Below are 14,439 nucleotides of genomic sequence, written 5' to 3'. Positions count from 1 at the left end.
ACATTCCCACCTCCCCATACTGGTCAGCTCCTCCTCATCCTCCTGACCCCTGACTGGACAGTCCCCGCTGGGCACCACAGCACTGCTGTCCTGGGCGGCTGGTGCAGGAACGCCCCCGCAAATGCTGGGGCAGGCTGCCTTGACGCCCACCTCTGGCACCACCTGTGTGACCTGGTCAGGTTCCTTACCCTCTCAGTGCCTCTGTGTCCTCATCTGTAAAATGGGGAAAACGGTTCCTACCCATATTAGTAACTAAAACTGAGAAAAACTTTAAAATATTCATTAATTTACTTATAATAGCAATAACAAACTCATTGCTTGGTATCATAAATATTTTATTAAAAACAACTGTATTCTTCAAAAATACATTGTTTTGCATTTTTGCAAATGTCTTTTATGTCTGGCTGAACGGGAAGACAGCTGGATTCTCACGCCGCACTCGATTTGTGCGATACGTTGCTCTGGTTGAAGTATATTTAAAAGACCCAGCCTCACATTTTCCTCTTTCGTACAAATCGAAAATACCAACACTCCTCCGGGTTCCGGCCTCGAGCACCGCGGAGAGGCGAGACCCGAGAGGATGGACCCACCACACAGCTGGTTGTGGACGGCTTCCGGGAGAAGGCGGGCCTGATTCGCAAGGCACTGGTTGCGTTGGGATTGGACAACTAATGTGTCCTTCTACGCCTTGGCCCCGCCTCCAGTCTTCGCCCCTCCTCCCGCTCCACAGTAGTCACCCGCCTCACCACGCATGCGTGCTAAGGAAGCTGGGCACTTCCGCCCGCTCACTCCGGAACCCTCGGTTCCTGCTCAGGTTTCCGCCGAGACGAAGAGAATGGCTCAAGCGGAAGTAGCGTGAGGTTCGTGGGCGGTGCGGCACACAGCCATGTCTGCGGCCTTGCTGCGGCGGGGCCTGGAGCTGCTAGCGGAGTCCGAGGGTAAGGAGGGCTGGTAGGGGAAGTCCAGTGCGGGCAGGAGGGTGGCGGTGGCTGCGGGCGGGATCGCCAGGGTGGGGAACGATCCAGGTAGGTCTTAACCCCAGTGGGATGGAAAGCGCGCCCTCTGACTCAGGTCCAGTCCTTTCTCTTCTCCAACAGCCCCCCGGGCCGCGCCAGGCCAGGCCAAGCCGAGCAGGGCTCCGGTGAAGCGGACCCAGAAGGCGAAGGCGACACGGGCCCAGAAACTGCGCAACTCGGCCAAGGGAAAAGTGCCCAAGTCGGCTCTAGGTGAGTTCGGGAAGGAGGTGGAAGTCCTGCCTCTGGAGCTGGGGGCTGCGCCTGAATGGGGTGGTGCGTGGGGCAGGGCTTGAAACGTTCGCCAGGTATTGCTAGAATACGGGGTCCTGGACGTACAAGGTAAACGAAACACATTGCCTCGGCCTCGTGGGCTGCAGCCCTAGTGGGGAGAGAAGCATCAAAGAATCTCAAACCCAGCGTATAATTGCGAAGTACATTGAAGCCTATGAAGCAAAAGACTAGGGTACTCTGATGGAGCTTTAGAATAAAAGGCCAAGTCAGCCTTCTCTGAGGAAACAACATTTAAGCTGAGAGGTGAAGGAAGTGTTAGAGTTAGCCAGGTGAAAAGTAGAAGAATATTCTAGGAATAACAGCATGTGCAGAGGTCCTGAGTCAGAAAGGAGCTCGTTGCCTTTGAGAATTTGAAAGAAAGAAGGCTGGGTAAAGGTGACATGCAGTGAACACGGGTCAGAGATGGAGCACTTAACAAAGAGTTTAATACCTGGATGCCCGGTGTTAATTTAATCCTTACAGCAGCCCCGTGAGGTCGGTTCTACTATCACCCCCAATCTCCAGGTGCAGAAACAGACACCTGCCCTGGTGGTACAGGTAGAAACCAGGCAGGATGTCTCCAGAGTCCTGCTGTTACCTACTCCATACAAGTGGGAGGTGCTGTGGCCTGGGCAGTGGCGACGGCAGGAGAGGTAACAGGTGGAGGATGCAAGAAGGAGGGGCATCGACAGGCTGTGGCGGGGAATTGGCTGTGAAGATGGAGCTCAATCTCGAGTCTCTTGGGGAATGTGTTGTCACTTAGCGAGGCAGCATAAAGATGGTGCGCAGGTGTGGGCAGGATGGTGATATTTGGACATGTGTCAGGACTTGGTGAGCTCCTTGTGTGTTTTAGTTTTTGCAGAGAGGAACAGGGTTTTGCTCTGTTGCCGAGGCTAGAGTGCAGCGGCATCATCATAGCCACTGCAGTCTCAAATTCCTGTACTCAAACCATCCTCCTGCCTCAGCCTCCCCGGTAGCTGGGACCACACCCAGCTCATTTTTTAATTTTTTGTAGAGATGGGGTCTCGCTATGTTTCCCAAGCTGGTCTGGAACTCCTGGCCTCAAGTGAGCCTCCCACCTTGGCCTCCGCAAAGCACTGAGATTATAGGCATGAGCCACCACACCTGGCCCTATTGTGTCTTTGAATTCCCAGGGCCTGATGTCTAAAAGGTGTTCAGGTATTTGTTAAAAGAATTACGAATTCCAAGGGGGAAATACAGCATCAGCAAAAGCTTGGAGGCAGGAAAGTGGGACAGACACTTTTGAGTCCTAGTGATACTTGGAGTGAAGCAGGAGCATAGGATGCCAGAGGTCACTCCCATCTGTCCTAGCTCTTGTCTTGCCACCCTATCGCTGGTGTTCACTTCACTGCCTCCCCTGTTGGACTGGGAGCTCCTCAAGGCACAGACCTCCCTCGGGCTTGCCTGTGGCCATGGTTATATAGCACAGGTTTTGGCACATGACGCATACACCAGAGCAATGGCAGGGCTCAGCTGCCAGTCTAGAGCATATCTCTGTGGCTGCCACCTTGGTCTAAGCTACATTGTCTCTAGCCTGGATGACTGCAGAAGCCTAACTGGTCTCCCACTTTCCACACACCGTCTCCCCCAGTAGTCTTGTTCTCAACAGCAGCCGAAGTGATCCTATAAAATTATAAGTCAGACCTTGTCTCTCTGCCTAGACCCTTCTGTGGCTCCTGTTGTACCCAGTAAAAGCCAGAGTCTTACGATGCCTGAAGAGGCCCTACGTGATCCGCCCCCTGCCCCGCTCCTCACTCCAGCCATTTTCTGTTCTTCACACACGTTTGTCACATTTCTGCTTCAGGGCCATTGTGCTGGCTGTTCACTCTACCTGGACAGTCACACTTCCCTCAGATATCCACAACTCTCTCCTTCCAGTCTTTGCTCAGATGTCATTTCAGTGAGACCTTCTTAGACCCTCCTTTTTAAGATTGCAGCCCTCCACCTGGCATTCCCTTTCCTGTTTTCTATTCTGTTTTTCTCCATAAAAATATATCACCCTCCAGAATACCATTGACCTTGTTTCCCATCGCCTTCCCACCCTCATGTGAGCTCCAGGAGGGCAGGGATTTTTGCCTGTTCTGTTTCCTGCTGTGTGCCCAGTGCCTGACAGGCAGTGGTGCTCGGGACAGACTTGTTGACTGAGTGCCTAAGTCACGTGGGCGACTGGGAGCCAGGGGGGCTTTGAGCAGGATCTGTGTGGGGAGTGAGTGCATTTGACGGAGAAGAGCCCGGGCTTTTGCAGTAATCCAGGGAAGAGACAGCGGGGCCGGGGGCTTGGGGACCCAGAAGTCTTCCAGGGAGTGAGTCTGAAATGACGATCCTGCCTGCCACCCGCAGCTGAGTACCAGAAGCGAGAGTGTCGAGACCACCTCAGAGAAAACCTGAAGTTTATGACCAGTGGGAGAAATACAGTGGCTGAGTCCGTGACAAGGCAGGTGTGTTGCGGGGCGGGGCGGGGGCTGGCCTAGGGAAGGCAACTAGGACCCATCAGGGTCTCAGTGCTGAGCTCAGGGTGGGAGTCCGGCCGACCCCGGAAGGGCAGAGTAGGAGTGGCGGGAGGCTGGCCCAGCCCTGCCCAGTGCCCTACTCCCCGGGACCTCGCGGGCCTGTTTGCTCTCCCGTCAGTGGAAATCATGTGCCTGCTCTCCTGTACCTCCCAGATTCTGCGCCAGAACCGGGGTCGCAAGGCCTGTGACCGGCCTGTGGCCAAGACTAAGAAGAAGAAGAAGGCCGAGGGCACCGTGTTCACCGAGGAAGACTTCCAGAAGTTCCAGCAGGAATACTTCGGCAGCTAGGCTCCCTGGAGGGCACAGTGCAAGGGCCCAGCCGCCTCTGCCCTGGCTGCGTGCCCGGCCCCGCGTGCCATGCGCCACACGGCCGGCAGAGGGCGGTGCGGGGCCGGCCTGGCTCGAGGAGGCCCCGGAGCCGGAGCGGGTGGAGGCTGGAGCGGATCTGGCGAGGGGCACGTCCTGGGGAGGATTTCCGCTCAGACCCGAGCGGACTTGTGCAGGCTTTTGGGGGAGCCATCTGCACCTGCCAGAAAGGAACATTTCTGACTGTTTTGTTTGCTTTTGCCCAGGTAGGGCCTCGGGGCTGTTTGCTGTGGAGCAAAGCCAGTCCCTGGGCCCTTGGGGGCCACACCTCCAGAAGCAGGAAGAAGGCTTCTGGGTGGCTTCCGGGTCCTAATAAATGTGGACCCAGGAGCTGTGTGTGTGCTGCTGCTCTGGCGTACTGTGTGTCTCCATCTCCTCTTGCCCCAAGGGCCACCCTCCCTGCCCCCATCTCCCAGCCTGAGTCTCAGAGCTCCCGGCAGAAGTCCTCCAGCCCCCGCAGGTGGCCATCCACACAGCTGTCCACCCAGCTCCGCTGACGTACCCCAAAGGTGCCTTCCTTCCCTGTGGGTGGCAGCCACAGCTGAGAAGGTGTCCCTTGAAGGAAAATTGGCACTGAGGGCTTTGTCCCAGGGAAGCAGACCCCAAGGTCTGGCGACAGTGGGGGTGGTACTGCTTCAGCCCTCCCCTGGGAGCATGGGGCTTGCGGCTGGCAGAGGCCCAGTGGTGGGGGGGGGCTCCTGCCCTGCCCCACCCCCGCGCTTACGCTCTCCTGAGCAGCCAGGTGAAGCCAAAGGCCTGTCACGTGGGGGGGTGTTCACATTCGGGTGTGTGCCAAGCCGAAAGGTAGTGGTGAGGGCTGTGGCTGCACCGCCGTGGGAGGGCAGGCTAGACCCTTCCCAGCAGGCACAGTGTGGGGAACAGAGGAGGTGAAGGACAGGCACGTGTGAGTGACTGCGTGAGTGAATGAACGGTGCAGACCAGAGTCGGTCTTCGGTGGGGAAGAGATGACGGTAGAAGCCCGGGTGGTCTGCCCCTGGTCTCTAACCATGTTCCATCTGGAGTGGGGGCAGGAGGGGCCGCAGAGCTCCTTGAGGCAGTGTTGGAGTCGGGCCCGTCCCCGTGGCCTCCATTAGCATAGGGAGCAGAGTGTTCTGTGACCCCAAACTGTAGGGACCAGGACCTTCCTCAGACGGGCTGTTGAAGCTTTCCATGCTCCTCTTCTGCTGGGCTTTAATGACCCGCTGGGGAGAGACAGACTCGGATATATCCTCGGAGACTCGTTCCCTTCATCTTCTAAGCAGCTTAGCAAGAAGCCGACTCAGCCACGGGCCCCACGCCTGCTTTCTAACAAGGACACACCTGCTGCTACTAATCACCTCCGCATTCCTGCTACTCCCTGCCCAGGAGTTTTCCGGTAAATCTCACATTTGTGTCAAGTAACACTAGTGGGTGTGTGTCCGTGGCCCCTGTGTGTGACCAATTAGTGTTCACTCCTGGGGTTCTGGGCCAGTAGGTCGGGCTCAGGGACCTATTTTAATGATCACCCTGGGCAACTTCGGTCCGTGTAGCTAGAAGGCAGTGGGAACCCGGGAGGCTGGCGCAGGAGGGGTGGGGTGTCACTGTGGGTGGGGGAGGTGCTGACCGTGAGCACCAGGACCTCATGACCAACGGGGCCCAAATAAGAGGACGCCGAGTTGTCATGTTCAAGCCAGAGCTAAAAGAACACAGCAGGAAGAAGCCTTCCCCACTTAAGACATGGGCGGGCATGAACAGCGCCTTGAAGCCTGTGTGTCTCAGGTGGTTTGGGGTGGGGGGAGGGACAGATTTGGGCCCAGCTGAGCAGAGTTTGAGGAACCTACACTGAGACCAAGAGGAAGGGCCCAGCCAAGGCTTCTTGTGTCTTCCACAGTGGAATGGTCTGCTTGAGCCTGGCCCCGGCCCAATCCCTACCCCTTTTTGTGACTGAAGGCGTTGGCCAAGGGGGCCGGGCAGGAGTGGGGCAGGACTGCCACCTGGGATCCCGCTGGGGCCCAGCTGTAGGCTCCACTGCCAGGACGCCAGCCCTGCCAGAGCTTAGTTCTAGTTCCGGCAGGAGGTGGGCAGGTCCCCATTAGATGACTTTGCAGCAGGTAAAGCCCTCTGAGACAGGCTGTGGACGTGTGGCACTCAGGGCGTGTGCCCTGTTCTTTCCTGCTTGGCTGTCTTTCCTGGGGTGCTCTCCCTGTTCTCTCTACATCCACAGCTTTCCCCACCGTCAAAGCCCAGCCAAGAGGCCCTGCTTCTTCCACTGAGGTGTCCGAGCCTTGGATAGTCCTGCCCCACTGCCCAGCCCCTGGTCACCCTAGGCCAGGCTGGCCAGGTCGTGGCAGGGAACACAAGTTGTTACATGCAGGGTGGTGACTAGACATTGGTCTCCTCCCCACACCCTCTTCCTGTATCCCTAACTCCATGCTGGGCCCTCAAGAGCAGACATCCTGCGCTGCTGAGTACAGCCTGTCTGTCCAGGCCACTGTCATTGCCTGCATCAGCTGTCCCTCGGGCAGCATCCACCCCTAGGCCAGACATCCCATGGGAGGGCCTGAGCCTGAGCTGCGTCAGGAAAAAGCCCCTGCTCACAGCCTCCGGGGAGGATTCTGAGCTAATAGCCGGAAGCACTTAGAGCCTCAGAGCTCTGAGGACTATTAGCTGCAGTTGCTGCTATTTGTCAGGCGCAGTTGCGGTCCTGGAGATACGGGAACAAACCACACAGTGTCTGCTGTCATAGAGCGCCACTGCCGTTGGAGAATGGAAGATAGAAAATAAACCTGCGCACAAATAAGCTCAACTGGAGAAGTTATGAGGGCAAAGCAGTCTGGGACATTAGCTTAGAAGGTCATCTTAGAAGGCCTCTCTGGGGTGACGTTAGACTGCACAGAAGGCAGGCAGCCAAGAGGAAACTCAGGCCGAGGGAACAGCAATCACGAAGCTCCTGGGCGGGAACAAGCTTGGCAGAGGTGCTGGCCGTTGCAGCACAGTGAGTGGGGGAAAGGGCGGAGGCTGAGTGCAGTGTGACCTGAGCCTTCTGCGTCTGGGAGGCCTCAGCTGCAGGGGCCTGGGAAGGGCACAGCCTGCCATCCTGGCTCCATCAGGAGCCACTGGCCTGCACTGCCCCTCTCTTATGCCTCAGTTTCCTGTCTGCAAACCAGGGGTGAACTGTCTCCAAGGGGGCCCCACACTGCTACTGGGTGACTCTGGTGCTCTTGGCCACACCCTAGCACCTAGATAGTAGAGGCCCTGTGGCTTTTGTGGATTTCTAGAATCTTGGCAGCAAAGACCTCAAAGATCACCAAGTCCAAGGCCCAGGGGCAATGTTCTCCCGGGTTTATTCATTCCTTCACCAGTTGGCTCTCAGGTCTCAAGCTCTGCCGGGCACTGGGAACGCAGGTCTGTGACCCCGACATGCAGGCCCTTACAGGCCACTTGTTTCCAGGCTCAGAGACAAAATAGAGAAGAGCCCTGGGTTCACATCCAGCTCCATCCCCCACGTGCCCACTTCCTGACCTGTTTCGAGAGGGCCATTATGGCCCCGGCCGCACAGGCTTGTGGGGACTGGGAGAAATGCACATGCAGAGGTTATTGCAGCGCCCGGGCTGCACTCACCACCACTCTCCTCCCAGCCACACTCCTGTGTCCACGCCACCTTTCCCAGAGGACACATGGGAGAGGGGACCTGCCCAAGCTGGGCTGATTCTTGCACTCAACCATTCATCTACAACCCAAAAGGAATCGTCTGCCCCATCTTACAAACAGGAAGTCACCCAGCAAAGAGGAAGTGTGCCATTGCAATGAAGTTGCACACCTCCTAGGTCCTGCTCCATCCAAATATCTCCCAGATGTCAGGCCTTCCAGCTGGTCTAACTGGCCGACATGTTACTTTGGCCTTCACACCAGCCCCCCCCCACTGGGCAACCTTCAGTTCAGGCCCAGCTCTGGCCAGAGCCTGTACAGGCTGTCATCCTACTCCAGAGGGGCAAACCAACACCTGGCAAGTCTCAAAAGGAGCCATTTTTCCTCCTAGGATTCTACACAGCCATAAAGGCTTGTTAAGTAAAACCTAATCTCGTGTGCCAAGCTCAAGGACTCACCCAGTGGCTTACAGGACAGATGTTGGCACAAAGCCATCTTGAGGGAACAGGTGGGGCCCAGGCTATTCCTCCCACCCAGCCACTCTTAGGCCCTCAGGCTCTCCAGCCTCCTCCCTACCCGAACCAGCTCTCAACTCCAGGCCCAACTGCCCCTCTCCTCAAATCCTAGGGAAGCCATCATGATCCACATCCCCAAGGGAGGCTGAACAAAAACCCATTCTGGGCTCGGAATTTTCAGTGCTGAAATGCCCCCTCACACGGCTGTCCAGCCGGAGGAGAGTTCTCAGGTTCTTTACCAGAAGCAAGACACTACACACCAGATGTGAAGTACGTCCACTACAAAATAATTTATTACAACACACAGCTTCAGCACGGGAGACTCCTATGTACAAGCGCAACACTCCTGACTACCCTAACTAGGGGACCCTTTTTTTCCCCCTTGCCTTGCGGACCTCTTCAATCAAATCTTTCAGGTATTGGATCTCCTTGGCCAGGGCATCCGCCTTCTCTTTCAGAGACTCATTCTTCTTCTCCAGCTCTTTGCACTCGCCAGCAAGGGCTTCCTGCTCTGCCCTCTTCTTCTGGCGATACCTAGTGGCCGCAGTCTTGTTTTGCTCCATTTTTTTCAGCTTCTTATCCAGCTTCTCACCCTTTGCTTTGGCTACTACCATCTTCTCTCCAGGACGGTTGTACGGTTTGGGGCGGGCAGAGCCACAGAGGACACCTGGAGATGGCAGGCTGTTTGGAGAGCCACTGGCAGTAGAGGGGCTATGCTGGGGAGAGCCCAGATAGGACTCAGGGCTCATACAGACACCACTGTCATTATCTGAGGGGGTGTCTTCCTCCTTTACACACTGAGGAATCAGGGTAACGTAAGCACTGGAGTCTGACTTCCTATCTCCTTCAGAGATATCCACTTCACTGCCCAGCTCTAAACTAAAGGAATGATCTGGAGTGGAGGACAGGACCCCTGGGAAAAGGGGAAGAGGTTGTAGGAAGGTGAAAGGGGCAACCTGGTCAGCTTTTGTTAAACTTTCTGGGAGATGGCCAATTGGGTTCACTGTCTGGGGGGGCTCCTTATTAGTCTGCTGGACTAGGGGGGCAAAGAGATCACCCGTGTCATCCAACGTGGCCAAAAGCTCATCTGGCATGGTTTCCAGGTCATCTAAATTCAACAGGGCATCAAAGTCAAACTCCTTCAGATCCATTTTCTCCAACATCCAATCTGTCCCCGAGAAGGCATCCTCTGCAAAAGATTTCACAGTGATGGAACCAAGTGAGTCAGATACACAAAGCAACCAACTCCTAATCCCAGACCCATACTGACAGACGTGGTGGCCCACTCACCCTTGCCATTGTTGGAGGCACTGACCAACCCATCCACAGCCAGCCATCCGGAGGAGCCCGCCTTAGCCTTGTCGCTGGAGAACCCATGAGGTTTGAAGTGCTTGGCCACCTCCAGGTAATCATCTAAGAGATCTAGACTTTCTTCAGCCCCCAAACCCGACTGGTCGAAGGGGGACATCAAGTCCCCCCCCAACACCTCGCTGCTCAGGAAGCTCATCTCGGTCATGTTGCAGGGCTTTGCTGGATCTGGATTCCAGGAATGTGCTTAATTCGAAGGTGTCTTTATCGGTTACAGCAACGCTGCTGCTGGATGCTGTGAGAAGCCTGAGGAGGAATCAGAACCCAAGTCCCATTAGAGGTTAGCTGGTTTAAGAATTTCATCTTTTTACCCACGAGGCAGGACGACCAAATCGAACTACACCTAGTTGCAGAGAACCGGAGGCACGTGGCCCCAGGGTCATTGTTATCAACTTTCCGTGCTTCCGGCTCAGGTTACACAAAATGGACGCCCACGGAGACCCGGCCATCCCTTAACCAGCGACCAAAAGAAAGGCGCTCCGTCCCCGTGCCCAAATACGGCCAGGCCGCCGCGCCCCGCCCACCGCCCGCCGTGACTCACGCCCCCGCTGCCGCAGCCACCGCCCCGTCGCCGCCATCTTGACTCCTGCCACGTTTCGGGGGCGACAGCTGGGACCCCCGGCGGGGCCGGGGCCCGGGCCCAAGGGGGTGACGAGCCCCCGGGGAAGCAGCCCCCAGCGCCAGCTACGTTCTACCGGCCCGGGAGCGCCCGCGTCTCGTGGACACCAGGAAAGAGGTGCCGCGTCCCGGGCGCTCGTAAAACCGCTTCCCCCTCGGCGACATCGCCCGGCCCCAAGCCGCGCCCAACCAAGCCGAAACCCCCTCCCCCCCGCCGGCCCACCGCTCACGGCCAGGGCGGCCCGGCCCCGGTACTCACGCCATGGCTTAAGCCGCTGGGGGTTGCCGCTGCAGAGCCTGGTGCTGCTGCCGCCGCTGCAAAGGCCAACGCTGCCGCAGGCACTGCTGCCTCTAATACGCCATGGTGGCCCCGGACCCTGCGGGAGGGGAGGAGGGAAGACGCGCGCTGCGAAGAGAACTACATCTACAAGCGGGCGGAACAGAAATGGCCGCGCAGCGTCGTCCGCGGGACCTTTATAGACTCCTCCTCCATTGGGACGCACCACAGAAAGCATCCTTCCGCCGCGGCCACGTGACCCTCGCGTCCTGCCCTCACGTTTTCCTCTCTGACACCCCCACCGTTTATGTGCCGGGCGACCAGTAACCTCCTGTCGGGGCATAGCTGTGATGAGAAAAGGAGTTTGTTTTCAAGGCCTCAAGGAAGGAAAATGGTGCACTACTTTTCAAGACTGCAAAGATCAAAGGGTCACGCTCTTCCCTCCGCCGCCCGGGAGCGCGGAAGGATCTTCCGGACACGCCCCGCTTCCGGCGCGAGCTTACAGCGCGGGGGGAGAGAAGGCGTGTCCCAAGGAAGGTTTTCATTGTGAAGACCGAGGCCGCCAGGTTATCGCGCGAGGTGCTGGCGGGGAGCGCGCTTCGAGCTTATTGGTCCAAGCACAGTGAGTCATATCTACTTTGAGCTCCTGTTGGTTCAGTGCCCTCGGCGGGCGGGCCACTCGGGAGAGAGCCCGGGGTCTGCGCGGGAAGGGGCGGGGCCGCCAGGAGTTTCCCGCCGCTTGTTGGAGGTGCCAGGGCTGCCGTGGCTTCCTTAGTCCTGTCCGCTGGCTGCGCGGCCGCGACCGCGCCGACTCCTGTCCACGGGCAACTCTAGCCCAGCGCGCCCCAAATAGTGTTGTCAGGGCCGAGCCTCTGCGGTCCCTTACTGTCGTCCTCAGTGAAACTTCGTACTGGCGACCAGAACTTCCAGGTCCCAGTTCCTCCGCCCCTCCCTCGTGTGCCCTCCCTTCAGTACCGGTTATGTTGACTTCCGACCTGGGAAGGCCTTCGGAAGTCATCTGGTCCAAACCGTCGTTTTTTAGTGCGGACACTCCGCCAGCAGCTGGCTTGGTCCCCCGGAAACACCATAAATAGCGAACACAGAATTGCCCCCCACCCCCGGGGGACCGCAGATGGAAGGGGAGAGTGGGAGGGCACCGAATCCCTGCCCACCTACCAGTAAAGGCCAGCTCTGTCTGCATCCTTTTCTGAACTCCGTATAGTCGAAAGTTAAAGATGCACAGTCCTATTGCCCAATCTGTATTTTTATAATACGCATTCTGCTAAAATACAAGCTTGCTGTTCTATTCAAACGCAGTCTATCATAAGGGAACTTCCTTTGGTTTACGTAGGTTCAGTTCCCGAAAAGAACAAGATTTTATTCAACTAGCATCCCTCTAGGGTAGTTTGGATTAACTCCCAATTCTGTAACTCCAGGTCTAACCAACATCCCAGCAAGTCATCCTAATGGCCCTGTGAGGTGACTTCGATGCTTGAGAACCCGCGTCCACTTGCTGGAGGTGGGCATGCCTGGAAGCGGTAGTCCTGGTCAGGGCCAGCTCTTCAACATCGCAGGAGTTCGAGAACTCCATCATCGCACTCTCCTCCAATGTCAGACCCCGTAACGGTAGAAACCTTGGTGTTTCCACCTCCATTTGAGTGGGCCATACCAGTATCATTTCTAAGGGCTGTGGTATCAGTCAAAAAACTGGGAAAGCACTGCTCTAGGTAACTGTAAACCTTTAGTTGACTTGATGCAATCTAGCCCAACAATCTTACGATGGTAACCCAGGCCCAATGGGATGAGGTGTTTTGCTCAGTCAGGTAGCTCCTAGTGGAGGCAGTATAGGGTAGGAATTAGAAGACAGATTTTGGGAGAAAACCCAAAAGAATCCTGGCTTTATTAACTGGGACACTTTGGCTAAGTGACCTAACCTCTCTGAGCCTCAGTTTCCTCATCTGTAAAATGAGGCTAATGATGAGTATCCTTGACCTAAGAATGAAGTGAGATCATATATGCAAAGCACTTAGCACAGTGCCAGAAAAATGTGCCCAGTAAATGGTTGCCATTGTTACTATTATGAGAACTCAGGTTTTCTGACCCTGACCTCCTAATCCCCCTGCCCTTATCTCCATTACATCATCCTGTTTCCTCAGAGCACTCTTCACTATTTACTGAGATGAAACCAACAACTATAAAATAACTGGTTACCAAGAAGAGGAAGCCTGGAAAAAAAAAATGAATAAAATAAAATAACTGGTATACACAAGGCATACTGGATGCCAGAATAAAAGTCTTGTTTTTCTTTCCCCTTGAGAAATCATGAGTGTTGAGATATACACAAGTTGTCTAGACTTTCAGAACAAAGGCAGTGAGAATCCCTGAGCCATTATCCATGGCAGTGGAGTAACTAAGGACCCATGGGTCATGTCCTCCTTTTGTTCTGTCAAGAGACTTGTCCATGTGCCTGGCAGATGACCATGCAAATGGTTGAGAATTAAAGAAAGCAACACTGCCCTAGTTCTGACACTGAAGAGGTCATGGAAAAATGACTCCAGTGGCAACTTGTCCCATCCATTCTTTTATGGAGACCTAGGTCAAACACTTCAAAGGTTTCCCTAGCTGAAAGGGAGACCCAGTACCACTCCTGTAGGAAAATGTTTCATACCACACACAAAGTCAAAGCTGTTGGAAAGGAAATTTTTATTTTCTTCCCATGCTGTGGAAGGACATCGTGTTCCCCAGTTTTACTTCCTCCCTTTAGGAGAAAAAGAATAGCAGTTATCTGGGTCTCAGGGCTAAGCTGCTCTTTTATGGACCTAGCCAAGACAGAACAGAAAGACTGGTGACTGATTCCAAATCTACCAGCTAACACATCAACCACCACTCAAGGGCAGCCAAGTGACTAGAAGGCAAGTTGTGGACTTGGCCACAGGGACCAAGAATTTAAAGACTACGAGGTGATCAAAGTGAAGGTGAACGACACCCAGGATGCAGTTGACCACAGAACCCCCATCTCTGGTATTTTGGCCACTTATAGAAAGCAGAATCTAAAAGGGCTGCACCTTCTGGCCTGGTACAGGGGTCAGCTCTAATCCTAAGTGTCTCTTATCATTCTCCTTGGCCCAGGCAAAAGGGCAGAGTTCTAACAAATCCTCCCAGAGCAGAACTTCTCAGCCAAGTCACAGCACGAAGGAAGTGCCAAGGCAGAGAGCTTGGGACACATGCAGGGACCCCTATGTACAGAACCCCATCAGGGCCTCTCCAGGATCCTGAGCTGATTCTTCACCAAAACCATTTAGCTCTCAACTTGAGTGGAACACACGGGAGCAAAGTCGGCTAATGTGGCGTGTGGACAGGTGGGCTACCAGGGGCTGAGACCCAGGAGACATCTCAATACAGCTTTTCCAAACATGAGCTTCAACATTTTGTTAATTTTTTTTTCTTGTCACAACCAAGCATTTAAAGTGAAATACTGTTGTCCTGAACTCATTTTATAGACAGGGGCAAGAGGAAGGAACCAAAATAAATTCTGGAATTTATTAGGCTTAAGATGCGTAAGTGTAGGCCGGGAGCGGTGGCTCATGCCTGTAATCCTAGCACTCTGGGAGGCCAAGGCGGGTGGATAGCTTGAGGTCAGGAGTTCAAGACCAGCCTGAGCAAGAGCGAGACCCCGTCGCTACTAAAAATAGAAAGAAATTATCTGGCCAACTAAAAATATATACATAAAAAAAAAAAAAAAACTGCCTGGGCATGGTGGCACATGCCTGTAGTCCCAGCCACTCGGGAGGCTGAGGCAGTAGGATTGCTTGAGCCCAGGAGTTTGAGGTTGCTGTAAGCTAGGCTGACGC

General features: G+C 55.2%; 2 protein-coding genes across 2 annotated transcripts; one reads left to right on the top strand and one right to left on the bottom strand.

Annotated features, from left to right (window-relative positions):
* Positions 1–886: 886 nt before the first annotated feature.
* Positions 887–4,513, top strand: RPS19BP1 (ribosomal protein S19 binding protein 1). Its single transcript, XM_069490134.1, has 4 exons — positions 887–938; positions 1,098–1,226; positions 3,648–3,745; positions 3,971–4,513. The coding sequence occupies exons 1-4, from the start codon at positions 887–889 to the stop codon at positions 4,103–4,105; spliced, it is 414 nt and encodes a 137-aa protein (XP_069346235.1). The 3' UTR covers positions 4,106–4,513.
* A 4,078-nt stretch (positions 4,514–8,591) lies between these two features.
* ATF4 (activating transcription factor 4) lies at positions 8,592–10,759 on the bottom strand. Its single transcript, XM_069489678.1, has 3 exons — positions 10,571–10,759; positions 9,616–9,939; positions 8,592–9,514 (listed from the first exon to the last, which is right to left on the bottom strand). Exons 2-3 carry the CDS (start codon positions 9,839–9,841, stop codon positions 8,685–8,687), a joined length of 1,056 nt encoding a protein of 351 aa, XP_069345779.1. The 5' UTR covers positions 9,842–9,939; positions 10,571–10,759; the 3' UTR covers positions 8,592–8,684.
* Between the last annotated feature and the right edge of the window lie 3,680 nt (positions 10,760–14,439).

This window comes from Eulemur rufifrons, chromosome 16 (genome assembly GCF_041146395.1).
Source record: "Eulemur rufifrons isolate Redbay chromosome 16, OSU_ERuf_1, whole genome shotgun sequence".
Taxonomy (NCBI): Eukaryota; Metazoa; Chordata; class Mammalia; order Primates; family Lemuridae; genus Eulemur; species Eulemur rufifrons.
This window is presented reverse-complemented; position numbering and strand designations above follow the sequence as displayed.